Below are 15,576 nucleotides of genomic sequence, written 5' to 3'. Positions count from 1 at the left end.
TCACCTGCCCTTGAACACTCTGGCTCTGGGTGATCTGTTGAGAACTCTGTATGGTTCGGGCGCCCTTCCGGCTTGGATGATTGAGAATAGGCTTGTCATTGAGGATACTGTCTCCCTGTTTCCTTCTCTTTTTCTATTTTAAAGCAGTTTTTTTCTAGCCCGTGTGTAACTATACAAATAATTGAGTGTTCATGTTATCAGGAACAGAGATGAAAAACTCCTGCTAAGATCAGAATTTTAAGTTAATGATTTTTTGTGTGTATGTGTGTCCTTGAAGAAGCCTTATCCTCACCGTCCCTCACTCACTTCCCTACTTCCCACAGTGGCATTGGGCCTCTACTTCTCAAGGGATGCTTACTGGGAGAAGCTGTATGTGGACCAGCCGGCTGGCACACCCTTGCTGTACGTTCACGCCCTGCGGGACGCCCCTGAGGAGGTGCCCAGCTTCCACCTGGGCCAGCACCTCTACGGCACGTACCGCACACGGCTGCATGAGAACAACTGGATCTGCATCCAGGAGGACACTGGCCTCCTCTACCTTAATCAGAGCCTGGACCGCAGCTCCTGGGAGAAGCTCAGTGGCCGCAGTAAGGGAGCCGCCCCAACACCCACCCCTGTGCCCCGCCCCACCCCTTCCTCAAGCCGCCCTCATCACAGCCACTGGCACTGAGGCTCAGGGTGGCTTCCCCACCACCCCTGCTGTGGAAGGCGTCAGGGGTTAGGTGGGGCTGGCCTGCCTCTGTGTCCAGCCTGGAGAGAAGCCAGGACAAGCTTCAGGGCTGCCTGAGGCTGTAGGAGTTTGGAGACACACAGGAATCATCTGGGTACACTCTTCTGCCAGACCCGAATCCCTCTTCCAGTGGGGCTAAAAAGGATTAGGAGGTTTTGAGAGAGGGAGTAAGTGGGACTAGAAAAATCCCAAGGTTTTGATTTAGCAAATGACCTGCAACTCTCTGGAGAAGCGGCAGTTCCCAAGGAAAGCCTGACTTCTTATCGGCAGCTGGCTGCCCTTGTACCTGGCAGGGACTTGGGCCTGTCCCAGGTGTCCAGGGAGGAAAGAGGAGCAGTCAGAGCCAGAGTCATGGCCACATGTGACATTGGTAATGGGAGGGGTGTGGAGGGGAAGCAGAGCCCCTGTGACAGGAAACGGTCACCTGGTAGTTCTCATCCCCAGCACCCCTCCAGGGCCACGACTCTCACAGCCCTCACAACTACCCTGAGCCCTGTCTGCTGGGGAGAGGCAAGCCTCGGGCTGTGAATGCAGAGCAGGCATCCCTGCCCTACCCAGGCAGAGTGACTGATCTGTCTGCCAGGGACAGCCAGGGTGCAGGGGAGGGAGGGGCTTGGGTGGGCAGCTCCCTCTAGCACAGCCCAGGCAGTTCCTGGAGGAGGCGGCATCTGAGATAGGTCGTGGTTCCATGCACTTAGTTGCTGCCCTCTTCATCCTGCTCCCCTAGGGTGGAGCTTGAGGAACGGGAGTCGCTGGGAGGGAGCCAGCATGGAATTTGCCCTGGGCCTGGGTTTCCTAGGAGGCCTAAGCCCTCCAAGGTGGGGAGAGGCTTCATGCACAGCCAGTTCCTGCTGAGGAAGAAACCACAGGGTAATTTAACAGGGAAAGTTTGTGTAAAGAATTAATTACAACAGGGGATTGGAGCAATGAGGCACAGGCTACAGGCTAGCAAAAAGTAAAGAGAATGCCAGAGAATATGGGAAGAGCAGCTGTGAGGAGCAGCCGCCCACCTAGGGCTGAGATGGAGGCTGGGAAAGCTCTCGCATCCCAGCTGAAATGGTTGTGACACATGGGTGATGGAACTTGCCGGAAATGCCCCCCTCTAGGCGTTGGGGAAGTATGCCTGTGGCCACTCCAAACCTCCTGGGGAGGGTGTGGGAGGGGGGCACTGGTCACTCCTTACTGGAGAAGTTGCCAGCGTCAGAGTTGGGGAGCCTTAGACCCAGCACTCAGCGCACCTCCCTGAGGAAGGGGCCTCTAAGCTGAAAACTGAATGATGAGAGCTAGGCCTGTGGGGCACTGGTACTCTGGGCTCCAGGGCCGTGCAGCAGAGGTAAGGAGGTAGCAGGCAGAGCTGGAACACCAGGCTAAGCTTTGTGGACCTTGGTGGGGACCAGGGTTTACACCAGCCCTGGAGCTCCTGCCTCCTCCCCATTCCCGACTGCCTGGCAGGTGTGGCCGACGCCCCCATAGACCTGACTTCTCTCTGCAGACCGCGGCTTCCCCCTGCTCACCGTCTACCTCAAGGTATTCCTGTCACCCACGTCCCTTCGTGAGGGCGAGTGCCAGTGGCCAGGCTGTGCCCGCGTGTACTTCTCCTTCTTCAACACCTCCTTTCCAGCTTGCACCTCCCTCAAGCCCCTGGAGCTCTGCTTCCCAGAGACAAGGCCCTCCTTCCGCATTCGGGAGAACCGACCCCCAGGCACCTTCCACCAGTTCCGCCTGCTGCCTGTGCAGTTCTTGTGCCCCAACGTCAGCGTGGCCTACAGGCTCCTGGAGGGTGAGTGCCGACCTTGTGGGGCCACCCCACAGTGCCTGCTACTGCTGGGCTTGCTCTGTGAGCCCTTGACACAGGCCATCTGGTTTATTCTTCACCTCCATGCCATCAGTTCATTCAATATTCCAGAAGTACCTCTTGCATGCCTGCCAGGGGCCAGGTACTGTTCTAGGAGCTAATGATATAACAATGAACACAACAGGTTGGAATCTTGCCTGCCTGCAGCTTTCATTCTTGTGGGGCAGACAGAGCGTCTGAGCATGCCAAGGAAACTGGGTGGCTTCTGGAAGGAGCTAGCTTCCAGAAACTAGGAAACTGGGAAGAGGGAAACGCTGAGGAGGAGGGGAACAAAGGAGGAGACCTCCATTCCTCCATCGTAAATTGGGTGGTCAGGGTGGGGGCTAGCAGAGCAAAGGTGGGAGGGTGCCGGGTAGGCAGGCCTAGCCCCTTGGAGGACACCACAGTGTGACCCTCATGTGCCTGGAGTGCACTGAGCTACAGGGAAGAGCTGAGGCCGATAGGGCAGAATAGTTCTGGGACAGGGGGCAGGTCTGGGAGCGGCTTTCAGGGCCTCCTCCAGAGGAACATGGGGAGCTATGGAAGACTTTGGAGGGACGGAGTGCTGGCAGGACCTGTCTTAGTTTTAAAAGGATTAGTCAGACTGCTGTGTTAGGAATGGTTTGGGGTGGGAAGATTCAGGGGTGAAGCTGGGTGACAATCAGAAGGCTACAGGAGAAACCTCTGAACAGGAGTATGTAGGCTGTGATGCCGGGATGTGGGTGTAAGCCCAGGCATGGCAAGAAGCAGGCAGCTGCCGCCAGTCAGGGGGTGGGATAAGCTGGATCCCAGCAGAGAGGGGAGAAGGCAGCTGACCCAGTGTAGGGAGGCCCCATTTGACCATCTGAAAGTCAGGAAGTGGGGCTCAACCAGGTCACAGGCTGCACCCCTGGTAAGTGTGTCCTCCATTCACACTAACTATCACACAAACATGGCAAGAATATTATTAAAATCTCAGTAAAGGAAGAAAAGCCATCACTCATGCTTCCCCAGATTCCTTTCATTCTCTGGGGCAGGAATAGATGTCTTTGAACTAGATTGTTGATGAAGCATTTGGTTTTTTGCATGCCGCCCTTTTCCACTAAAAATTATGTCATTAAATTTAGTTTAGTGGGGTTCTTTTCGTAATCACACTTGACAGAGGAAAGCATTATATGATAAGCATTTCCCACATGTGTAATTCATGCGCAAGGCATGGTTCTGCCTGGGAGGCTTGTGGAGTTGCCCCCTCCTCCTTGGGGTTGGCTGTGGAGTCTTCAGCAGTGACCTTCCGCCTTCAGCATGCCCCCTTTTCTGGATTATTTCTGGATTATTTCTGGAGGACAGATGTAGGGCAGGCTCACTGAAGAGTGTGTTGTGGTTCCTGGCCCTGCTTCAGGGGCGATGTAGAGCACAAGCTGCAGTGCAGGGCACGGAGCATGCGCTTTTGCCTCAACGATCCGGCCTTCAGAGGATGACCAGCCTGGCGACGCACTGGACAAGGAGTTATAGAGTGGAGATGCACACTAGGCGGTCAGAAATCATTATGCGTTAATGTCACCTCATACCCCAGATGTCCACCGTGTTTGTTTTCAAGTGGTAGAATCGTGGCTTTATTTCTCACGTTCTCTAAAATGAACATATACATAATTGGAAAAAAAACTAACATTTTTTAAAAAGCAGCCAAAGTCACCAATATGGTGAAACCCCGTCTCTACTAAAAATACAAAAATTAGCCCGGCGTGGTGGCGGGCGCCTGTAGTCCCAGCTACCCGGGAGGCTGAGGCAGGAGAATCGCCTGAACCCGGGAGGCAGAGGTTGCAGTGAGCCGATATGGCGCCACTGCACTCCCGCCTGGGCAACAGAACGAGACTCCGTCAAAAAAAAAAAAAAAAAAAAAAACCGGCAGCCAAGGCCAGTAGCTGGCTCTCTAGGGCTGCAGTGCAGCATGGTCTGAGCCGGAGTCACCCTTCCCCACACAAGGCCACTTCTGATCGAGGCCAGGTGGACGGAGGAGTGTCCCAGTCCCTACCGGTTGCTCAGGGTGCTGATCCCCGCTCTTCCCCACCAGCACGAGTGAGGACGCAGCTGCAGCAGGACGTAAGCGCAAACTCGTGTTCGGAGCACTGCCCTCACCTGTGGAGCGGAGGAGGGGAGGCCTGGGTCCTCGGCTGGCGTGCGGTGTGCGCCCCGCTCTGACCGCAGAGCCCCCTTCCCGTGAAAGGCGGCTGGCCCGGTCCCGGCTGGCGATCACGCAGGGCCCCTGTCTGCTTGGTGCGCAGGTGAGGGTCTGCCCTTCCGCTGCGCCCCGGACAGCCTGGAGGTGAGCACGCGCTGGGCCCTGGACCGCGAGCAGCGGGAGAAGTACGAGCTGGTCGCCGTGTGCACCGTGCACGCCGGCGCGCGCGAGGAGGTGGTAATGGTGCCCTTCCCGGTGACCGTGTACGACGAGGACGACTCGGCGCCCACATTCCCCGCGGGCGTCGACACCGCCAGCGCCGTGGTGGAGTTCAAGCGGAAGGAGGTGCTTGTCCGCTCGTGCTGTGGTCTACCCAGTGTCTGTCTCCCGCCGCTGTTCGTTTCTCTGTGGGTTTCGTGTCCGTGTAGCCACCCAATCGTGTGGCCGACCATTCACGCGTTCGTTTGTCCTTCGTCTCCGTGGGCCCCCTCTGTCCTAGGGGGAGAAGAAGGGGGAGTCCTGTCAGCACCCAGCGGGGCCTTGCTTCGGGAGACTGGGAACCCTGGGTGCCCAGTCTGGGACTGACCAGGATGAGGCCCGAGGGCTCGCGTCTGGGGCACACTTGTGCCGCTGCAGGCGGGAGCGGCGCGCTGCCCGGGCGGGGAGCATCTGCCGGGAGGGCACTCCCTCCCACCAGCAGTCAGCCCCCAACGAGAGGGCCCTTGAGTGACCAGGAGTGGTGCCGGGATTGGAAAGGGACAGGAAGGCGGATCACCTCCGGCGCCGCCGGGCCGGCCCCGCCCCGCCTCTCTCTGGTTCGCGCTGGTGGAGCGCCACCGCCACCTGCTGAGCCTCAGGCCTTCCTGCAACCGGCCCACTCCGCCGGGGCCGTGGGAGAGTGGGCGTGGGGACTGAGGTAGTGCGTTGTCTTGTCCCCCTTCTCTGGACACACCACGTGCAGGTTTGGCAGGGAAAGGAGGTCTGACCGAAAGTACACCTTATGAGTAAAGGCTGTGTGGGCCTCCCTGGGCCGCCTAGGGGTGACAGCAGAGGCCTGGTACGCAGAGCCATCCCAGGTGCCCAGCGGCTTTCCTCACAACCCCCTCCAGCCTGGGGGAGGAGGATGCTTCGAGCAGAGCGCTTTGATGTAGACCTGGCCTCGGATCTGGGCTCTGCCATCTGTTCCTGTGTGACCTTGACCTGACCTTCACCCTGTAGGGCCCAGCTTCCTCGGGAGAGTGGAGGTGCTCATTCTGCTCTCTAGGGACCTTGATGGGACCTGCCAGCAGGGTGCCTGAGCATCAGCTGTAATTGTCCTTATAAGAGGTCTACATTGCACTTGTTACACAGGCGAGGGTCAGTGGCTCAAGGAAGGTGACTGGGCCAGGCTGGCCAGTGACCCCATAGGAACTTGAATCTAGGTCAGACAGTCCCCAGACCTGGCTCTGACAACACACACCTGATCCGCCTGTGGGCTGTGTGGGACGTGCAGCATCCTGAGGTCTCTGGTTTTGGGGGGTCTGAGGGGCCACTCTCACCTGCACTGACCAACGCCCTCTGCATTCTGCAGGACACCGTAGTGGCCACTCTGCGTGTCTTCGATGCAGACGTGGTACCTGCATCAGGGGAGCTGGTGAGGCGGTACACAAGCACGCTGCTCCCCAGGGACACCTGGACCCAGCAGACCTTCCGGGTGGAGCACTGGCCCAACGAGACCTCCGTCCAGGCCAACGGCAGCTTCGTGCGGGCGACCGTACATGACTATAGTAAGAGGGGCTGGTGGCGTGGCCTGTCTGGGCCCCCAGGAAATGAGGTGCTAGCTCTTCATGGGCAAGCAGCACCCCACACACATGCACACCTGGCATGTCCCTCTGTGGCCCAAGCCACTTCCCCTCCACCCTCTGCGAAGCACTTCCTGTGTCTCTGCCAGGCCTGCCCTCCAGCCAGCAGCAGGGCTTTCACCATGGGTCCTCTCTCCCTGAGCTGCCCCATGGCCGACCCTGGAAGGGCCCTACCACACCCCCATGCTGACCTCGCCAGGGCTCACCACTGATTGCAAACACACATGTCACCTGAGGCTTTCCTCCCACCCCGGCACTCCATCATTGCCCCTAAGGTGTCTCAAATGCTTAGGGATTATTGCTCCAGCCTTATCAGCTCTCTGCTAAACAGTTTGGTGTACAGAAGCAGCCCCGAGCCAGGTCAGGGCTTCTGAGCCCATTGTCCTGCCTGACCCCTGACATGTGCCACCATGCTCACCTGCTTGCAGGGCACTTTCAGCTGAGGCCTTGCTTCCTGCCTCCCTCCCCCACCTCCTGCTGATTTCTCCTGGGATCGCCTTCCAAATAAACCACCTGCATTTGGGGTCTGTGTCTGGGGGAACCCCGGGCCGTGGGTCCTTTGCCCCTTTCTGCCTGGCCTGGTCCTGTTCATTCCTCAGTCCTCCCCACCTCACCAAGCCTATGGAGGCCCCACTTGTCAGAAGGGAGACAGCCTCCTTACCCTGGCACTGAACACTCTGTCTGCCGGAGTGCCCCTCCCGTCTTTGTTTCCACCACATGAGAACCAGAGTGGCAGCACGCGGCAGGTACACGGACGGCATGACTTCCAAGGCTTGGCCTGCAGGGTCATTGGGTCTGCTGGAGGCTCCTGCAGTGGAGGGGAGTTCTGCCATGCTCTGGGGGAGCTGTCTGGAGGGCTCTAGCATGTTCTTCCCAGGGCCTTGGTAATGCAGACCTTTAAGCCCCAATGTCACACACACACACACACACACGCACACACACACCCTGTTACCCCAAAAAAACGAAACTCTGTAAAACATTTTAAAGAGGTTTATTCTGAGCCAGGATGAGTGACCACAGCCTGGAGAAAACACAAACCCAAGAAACCTTGAGTAAGTGGTCCCCAGGTCCAAGGTGGTGGGGTTACAGTTTGCTTTTATACATTTTAGGGAGATAGGAGTTACAAGCAAGGACATAAATCAACATTTGGAAGGTATGCATTGGTTTGGCCCCAAAATGCAGGGTATCTTAAAGCAGGGGCTTACAGGTTAGAGGTACATGCAGAGATTCTTTAATTTACAGTTGGTTGAAAGAGTTACGCGTTGCCTAAAGACTTCAGGTCAGTACAAAGGAATGTTAACGAGGCCTACTATGTGTTGCGTGATGCTATACAGGGTCAGGATGGAAAGTAAACCGCGTTATACCTGGGTAATAAAAAAAAAAAAAAAAAAAAAAGGTTTTTAACAAGATTTTATGGGCCAGGCATAGTGGCTCACACCTATAATCCCAGCACTTCAGGGAGACTGAAGCAGATGGATTGTTTGAGTCCAGGAGTTCAAGACCAGCCTGGGCAACATGGTGAAACCCTGTCTCTACAAAAAAATACGAAAAATTAGCCAGGCGTGGTGGCACACGCCTGGATTCCAGGAACCTGGGAGGCTGAGGTGGGAGGATGGCTGGAGCCTGGGCGGTTGAGGCTGCAATGAGATGCAACAGAGCAAGACTCTGTCTCAAAAAAGAAAACCAATGTTATGGTTTGTAGGGTGTTACTTAACCCTTGCCTGGCATGGCCTTAGGTCCTGTTTATAATTTGGTATCTTACTGCCACAAAGAGTCTGTTCTGTCAGTCTTATGATCTCTGTTTTAATGTTAATGACGGTCAGTCGTGTCCAAACTCCAGAAGGAAGAGGGCCTAATAAGGCAAGTCCGCCCTGCCTTCCTGTCATGGTCCAGAATTCTGTTTTTAAGGTTTTTCTGGTGTCCACTTGGCCAAGAGGGGATCTATTCAGTTGGTCTGGGGACTTAAGATTTTAGTTTTAGTTTACAACTCTATATACAAACACCCCATATATACAGGCACAAATACCCTATGCACAGACACCACACACATGCATACTACACACTTACACATACCACATACACGCCTACCACACAAGCATATCATACACACAGACACCTCATACAGTCCATGCACATGCACACACACACAGGCTGCCTCAAACTGAGAAGGGTTCCCTGGACTTTCAGTTCAGCAAATCCCAACATTTGAACATTGGTGCTAACTTAGGACCAGCCCCAGGCCGGTCGCATGGCACTGTACGTGTGAAAGTGCATGTTTGCACCAGTGTGTGTGCAGGGCTGTGTCTGGGAAGAGGCGTGCTACATATGAGGAAGCAACCAGAGCAGCTCGGTGGTCATCGTTGTGCCCCCACCTGCAGGGCTGGTTCTCAATCGGAACCTCTCCATCTCGGAGAACCGCACCATGCAGCTGGCTGTGCTGGTCAATGACTCGGACTTCCAGGGCCCAGGAACGGGCGTCCTCTTGCTCCACTTCAACGTGTCGGTGCTGCCGGTCAGCCTGCACCTGCCCAGTAGCTACTCCCTCTCTGTGAGTAGGAGGGCTCGTCGATTTGCCCAGGTGAGCCCACACCCACTGCCCGTCTGGGGAAGATTGAAGGGCCAAGGGACATGGGGGCACAGGGAGGCAGGTGACACTGCCTCTTGGCCCAACCAGCACAGAGTAGACTGGGTGGAGTCCTGAACCCAGGGCCAGGAGGTACAGCTGGGTGTGCAGAAGAGGTCTGGGAGAGCTCACAGTGGGCAGGGCTAGGGGCTCCTTGGGCCTCTCTTTTCTCCCCCTTTCCATTCTTGGTATCTTTAAAATGTTTTTTCAAAAATGCAAGAGCAGTACTGGGTAAATCTACATATATGGTGACTTGGAAAAATCTTCCTGGTAAATTGGTAAGTGAGAGTGGCTTGCAGAGATGTTGGTCCCACGTGACTCCCTTTGTGCAAAAGCAGATCTTCCCTGACGGGGATCTGCAAGTGTGCAGAGATCATAGTGCTGTCCACAGTCATGCCCCCAGGGGGAGGCAGAAAACACTTCCACTTTTTACCTTTTGTAACTAGGTTTGCTAAAAAGCGTACATTTATATTTGTCTTTGGAAAATAATGATTAGAAAGAGAAAACATAAAAGTAATAAATACTCATTAAAGAAGATGAGGCATGAGGCGTGATCCCTTCTGCCCGTAGGTACCAGTGTTGCATGTCATGGCGTTCTTTCTGGGATGTTTCTCGTAAGCACTTGTTAAGTTGACCTGAAACTGCAGCATGCATGGTCTCACATGCCGCTCTCCGTCGCAGAGCAGCCCGCAGCGCCTCCTCTTCAGAGGGCCATTGGCCAGTTCTTACAGGTGGTTCTGTGCCCACATCAGCTCCTGTCAGCCACCTGTGTCCAGCCCACAAGGGAGCCCACCCTTGGACATATCCAAGCTCCCCGACCATCCCCTTGGTCTTTAATAGGAGAGGGATCAGAGACAGAGGGGCGACAAGGCAGAGGGACCTGGGGGTCTCACGGGGGCGGGGCAAGAGCAGGTATTGCTGGAGGTGAGTCACCTGCCCTCTGTCAGGCTCAGGAACAACGAGGGCCTGAATCCCAGTCCAGCCTCAGCCTCACTGTGGTCTCACCCCTCTCCCCAGTTTGTAAAGCTGTGAATTAGGGACAGGAACCCTGGACAATTTGGAGAGTCACAAGAGAATTTGGAATTGGGCTTTGTAGGGGAAAGTGAGGGAGCCCAGGAGGCTGATTTTTGCTATGGTCACATGGGCCTGGGAGAGCCCGGCCCTACTCTGGCTGGCCCCTGTCTCACCATCTGTGGAACTCTTGGTTTCAAGCAACCGCAAGAGTTGCCATGAGGCTGAAAGAATTCAGCTGCCTGGCTCCAGGACCTGGCATCCCCAGGAGAGGCCCCTCTTTCCCAGGGGCTCTGGTCAAAGTCCCAGAGCCTGGCATCCCCAGGAGAAGAGGCCCCTCTTTCCCAGGGGCTCTAGTCAAAGTCACAGGGAGGCCCCTGGTCCTGCATGGGCTGGGGCAACCATGCTCCCGAGTGTTGTGGCTGGGGTTCAGTGCTCTGACCAGGGGACACCAGGGCAGGGTGGACCTCTAAACCCTGTGCACTGAGGGAGGAGCAAGGGGTCCCCAGAGCACTGCTGGGGCAGCTGGGAGCAGCTGGGGAGGAGCGTGGGAGACATTCTGGCGGCCTTGGTGTCTGAGTGAGGGAGAAAAGGAGAATAAAGGGTTAAGTCAGGGCCTGCCTGGGGCTTTTCCTGCCAACAAACAACCTGGAGGCCCTGGGTTGCTTTGACCTCCAGCTCCCAGGAACAAAGGCAGCTGGTGACATGTGGCCTGAGTGGAGCTGGGCAGGGCAGGGCTGGGGCAGATGGGTGGGTCTGCAGGCGCTGAGGGGATGGAGGACAGGGCGCTCAGGGGGGCTGCTGTCTCCAGGTTCAGTTGGGGGCTGTTCCGGAACTCAGGCTGTGTGGGAACCTCTACCCTCAGGCCACTGCAGGCCGGTCCAGCGGCCTGGTTAAGGTGTTCCCCTGTGCCCCCCTAGATCGGGAAAGTCTGTGTGGAAAACTGCCAGGCGTTCAGTGGCATCAATGTCCAGTATGAGCTGCATTCCTCCGGCGCCAACTGCAGCATGCTAGGGGTGGTCACCTCGGCCGAGGACACCTCGGGGATCCTGTTTGTGAATGACACCAAGGCCCTGCGACGGCCCAAGTGTGCTGAGCTTCACTACATGGTGGTGGCCACCGACCATCAGACCTCCAGGCAGGCCCAGGCCCAGCTGCTTGTCACGGTGGAGGGGTCGTGTGAGTGCCTGCTCCAGGAAGGAATGGGTTGGAGACCTGGGGGCTTCCGGAGCCTGGGCCTGCTGCCCTTTGAGAAAAACAGTACAGGTGCAAGGCTTAGCTGGGGAGTGGGGAAGGCATGGACCAGCTTTACCCTGAGTGACCCAGCAATAAATGGTTGTCCCTTCCAGATAACATACAGGACCTTGGTTAAATTTGAATTTTGGGTAAACAACAAGCAGTTTTTTGGTATAGGTGTGTTCCGTGCAACCTTTGCAGCTTCTCGAAAGACACACCTCCAGGCCCATCCATGCCCTCTTAGGAACATGCTGAGCAGCTGCCATTCATGCCATTCATTGTGTATCTGAAATGCAGGTCCCACAGGGCATCCTCAGCGTCATTGGCCGAATCTGGCTGCCCTCACATCCTTCCTCCTGTACTTACCCCAGCCCAGGTGACCCCCGCTTTGTGACCATGATGTCCTATACCCTGCCCTGTGCCCTGTGCTCCTGGCACTGGCTTTGCTGCCCTGGGTCTGCCACTCCAGTCCCCTTGGGCTCCATCTGTGGGGCAGCTCAGCTGGTACTGTTCCCTGTCCTTGGGCACTGGCTGGGTGCTGGACCCAGGCCAGCCCCCTGTGACCCTGCTTGTCTGCCACCTGCAGATGTGGCCGAGGAGGCGGGCTGCCCCCTGTCCTGTGCAGTCAGCAAGAGACGGCCAGAGTGTGAGGAGTGTGGCGGCCTGGGCTCCCCAACGGGCAGGTGTGAGTGGAGGCAAGGAGATGGCAAAGGTGGGTCCTGGAAACGCCCAAGGGAGGCCTGCAGGGGCAACGGCACCAGTAGAAATGGGGTCCTGCGGCCCTGCCAGCCTGGGGTGGCTCTCCGTGCTCCAGGTCTGCTTCTGGCACCTCATCCCCCACGTGGCTCACGATGCCAGCATAGTGGGCAGCAGTGCCGGGCTAGGGAGAGGGCTTGTGAATACAGCAAATGGTCCCCAGGCTGGAGTCACTCTGGACTTGGGAAGGTCTGAACCAAAGTTGGGATGTGCTGGGGACAGAATGGCCTTTTCTGGGAGGTCCTCGGCCAGGGTATGTGGTGTGGGCAGGGGACTCATTGTCTGCATCAGCCAGAGGCCAGCCTGGGTGTGCCCACCACCATGAGGGGCCCTCACTGTGCAGCCCTGAGAGGGTCCCAGCCTCTTTGCTGTAAGGGCCACCTGTGTGAGAAACCCCTCATACCACCTCTCCCATAAGCTGTGGCACCCCAGGATGCTTCCACTGGCAAGGCTCTGTGTGTGGTGTTTCCCTGCTCAGGGCTCCATTTGCTCCTCCCTGGAGGGGCAGGATCGGCCTAGGAGGTGGTGGGGGCATGTGGCGGGGCTCCCACATGAGTGACAGCCTGCTGTGTGTCCTGTGCAGGGATCACCAGGAACTTCTCCACCTGCTCTCCCAGCACCAAGACTTGCCCGGATGGCCACTGCGATGTCGTGGAGACCCAAGACATCAACATTTGCCCCCAGGACTGCCTCCGTAAGCAGGGTTTAATGAGGGCATGGGAACAGGTAGGAGATAGTAGGGGAAACCTGGATCCCACATGCACTTCAGCCAGAGTTGCCAGGGCTGTCAGTTTTATGCATCAAGCTGAGTCTCCTGTGCATTTCAGCGTCACCCTGGCCATGGGGAGGGAGCAGGGAGGGTCAGGGACGGGGGGAGGCAGGGACACACAGACTGTCCAGGTCCCTGCTGAGGCCCCAGAAATTGGCACACACAGATTTCAGAAGCAGAGAATGGTCAGTAGAGACACTGACAGGGAAAGTGGGGCCCTGAGCTAGACAAGGGACCCTGCAATGTGCTGATCAGGCCACCAGGCTCCAGTTTTGGAGGCAGAGTCGTTTGTTCAGATGAAATGTTAGGAGGAGGCCTGGCTTCACCCATGGCTTCAGAAAGGCACTGTGACCGAACCCTGCCCGACTGAGCCAAGCTGCTGGGCGCCTGGCCTCCCTGGGCCTATGCTTGCAACACCAGTTGGGGAGGGGGCTCCTTGGGACACTGCCCTCGAAATATGGGGGCCTGCGGTGGTCAGGCACCCCAGGGGGCTGAGTGGGCTACATCTGCCCTCAGGGGGCAGCATTGTCGGCGGGCATGAGCCTGGGGAGCCCCGGGGGATTAAAGCTGGCTATGGCACCTGCAACTGCTTCCCTGAGGAGGAGAAGTGCTTCTGCGAGCCCGAAGACATCCAGGGTGAGTGGGTGGCAGCCGGGACCACCACCACCTCCTGGGCCCATGGAGGTCTCAACAGCACATCTAAGGTCCCAACAAGGGAGGAAATTGCTGGGAGGCGAGTGGTCCCCATGAGACTTCCCTCCCTTCCTCTGGGCCTCTGTTACTCCATTGGTGCAACCCAGGAGAGGGGCCAGGGCCCCTATAAAGTGTTCTCTGGCCCTAAGTTCTATGATGAACAGGCCAGAAAAGCAGTTCTTCCACCAAACAACTTGTCAGGCTGACAAGTCACTGTCCCTTGCATGTGGGACCCACCCAGGAACACATTTCAAGGTCAACAGGTATGGTGGGTGGCACAGCCACAGTGACTACATTCAGGGATGCGGTTCTGCCTGAGCACAGGGATGCGTTTCTGGTATTGAGTTTTCTGGTATTATATAACCCTATGTCATGAGCCACTTAGCATTTTCATAAAGAAAATGCCAAAGACATTTGGAACAGGAAAATTTTGACCTCCCCTGCCAGCCCTCCAGTGCCAGCTGGTGTAGTGAGCATAGCCTCTGCTGTGTGACCTTGGCAGGCTGCTCAGCCTCTCTGAGCCTCTGTCACCATCTGTAAGAGGGCAATAGTAGTCTAGGAGGGGGCAGTAAATGGCAGTACCCATGCCTGATGGGGTGTTCTCAGGCCTTCCCACACCTTCACGGCCACTTCCCCGCTGGTGCGAACACGGTTGCCTGGAGAGCCATGCGGTGGAGCATGCGCAGCCTGTACCCAGTGGTGCCGAGCCTCTGGGCCTGGAGCCTCACACCGTCCCCACCCACAGATCCACTGTGCGACGAGCTGTGCCGCACGGTGATTGCAGCCGCCGTCCTCTTCTCCTTCATCGTTTCGGTGCTGCTGTCTGCCTTCTGCATCCACCGCTACCACAAGTTTGCCCACAAGCCACCCATCCCCTCAGCTGAGATGACCTTTCGGAGGCCCGCCCAGGCCTTCCCGGTCAGCTACTCCTCTTCCGGCGCCCGCCGGCCCTCGCTCGACTCCATGGAGAACCAGGTCTCCGTGGATGCCTTCAAGATCCCGGTGAGGGTCCCCAGGGGGCAGGGAAGACCGCCTGCCCTCCCCAGATGCCTTGCAGGGAGGGAGTCCAGCTGGGGAGAGGAGGCCATCCCGTGAGGGACTGCCAACGCTGGGCAGATGAGGCCCGTGCTCTGCCCCTATTTCCGTAGGGTGCTGTGTGGGGACAGTCTGTGGGGTGGGACTATGATGAGGTGCTCTTCCCATCCAGGTGAGAGGCAGTGGTCAGGGTCGCAGCATCGGGCAGGGGAGCAGCAGTGTGGACGGAGGGACACTGAAATCAGAGTGGGGTGCCTCTCTGGGGAGCCTGGCCTGCAGGTCTGTGTGTGCTACTCAGAGCCTCCAGGCTGTGCTGAGCACCCTGGAGCCTCCCTGTCCCGGCCAGGCCTGCTGTGTGGTGCTTCTGCCCTCTTCTGGTGGTGGCCTGCCCCTTCAGTGTCCCCACTAGCACTGTCCAGGGCGCTGGAAGCCAAGCCTCGGTTCTGGGAGGAAGAGGCTCAGAGCCAAGGGTGTGAGTGAACGGTGAGCCATGCAGCGGCCACAGGGCCCTGGCAGTTCCCATCTCAGGCTGGGAGGTGACCTGGGATTCCTGGGAGGGGCCACATCCCACAGCACAGCTCAGCCTGAGGCCTTGGCCCTGGAGCCTCCGTTCAGGCAACACCCAGCCCTCGGTAAGGGTGTGGGCCAAGAAGGCCTTCCCAGATGTGGCCACTGCCACTTCCCCACCAGCTTTCCTAGTTGGTGGTCCCCGTCCTGGCCTGGCCGCAGCTTACTGTCATGGCAGGGCTCTAGGATGAGCCTCCAGAGTCCTTCATAAACCCAGCGGGTTTGTGCGAGGCTGCCCAGGAAGGCCGCCCTGGTCTGGGCTGCTGCTGGCAGAGACCACCACCCTAACCCCAATCAGCTCCAGAGTCACACTCATCAGCACC

General features: G+C 57.4%; 1 protein-coding gene across 2 annotated transcripts in view; it reads left to right on the top strand.

Moving 5' to 3' along the window:
- RET (ret proto-oncogene) overlaps nucleotides 1–15,576 on the top strand; it is a 52,947-nt gene that overhangs the window by 22,884 nt on the left and 14,487 nt on the right. For both annotated transcript variants that reach the window (XM_023198579.2, XM_031936207.1), the window contains exons 2-11: nucleotides 324–587; nucleotides 2,223–2,510; nucleotides 4,826–5,067; nucleotides 6,293–6,488; nucleotides 8,942–9,141; nucleotides 11,118–11,376; nucleotides 12,020–12,145; nucleotides 12,773–12,883; nucleotides 13,475–13,594; nucleotides 14,397–14,653. In XM_023198579.2, coding sequence (XP_023054347.1) covers nucleotides 324–587; nucleotides 2,223–2,510; nucleotides 4,826–5,067; nucleotides 6,293–6,488; nucleotides 8,942–9,141; nucleotides 11,118–11,376; nucleotides 12,020–12,145; nucleotides 12,773–12,883; nucleotides 13,475–13,594; nucleotides 14,397–14,653 — 2,063 coding nt within the window. The remainder of the gene's footprint in view (nucleotides 1–323; nucleotides 588–2,222; nucleotides 2,511–4,825; nucleotides 5,068–6,292; nucleotides 6,489–8,941; nucleotides 9,142–11,117; nucleotides 11,377–12,019; nucleotides 12,146–12,772; nucleotides 12,884–13,474; nucleotides 13,595–14,396; nucleotides 14,654–15,576) is intronic.

This window comes from Piliocolobus tephrosceles, chromosome 9, assembly GCF_002776525.5.
Source record: "Piliocolobus tephrosceles isolate RC106 chromosome 9, ASM277652v3, whole genome shotgun sequence".
Classification (NCBI taxonomy): Eukaryota; Metazoa; Chordata; class Mammalia; order Primates; family Cercopithecidae; genus Piliocolobus; species Piliocolobus tephrosceles.
Note: the sequence above shows the minus strand (reverse complement) of the source record. Positions and strands in the feature narration are given on the sequence as shown.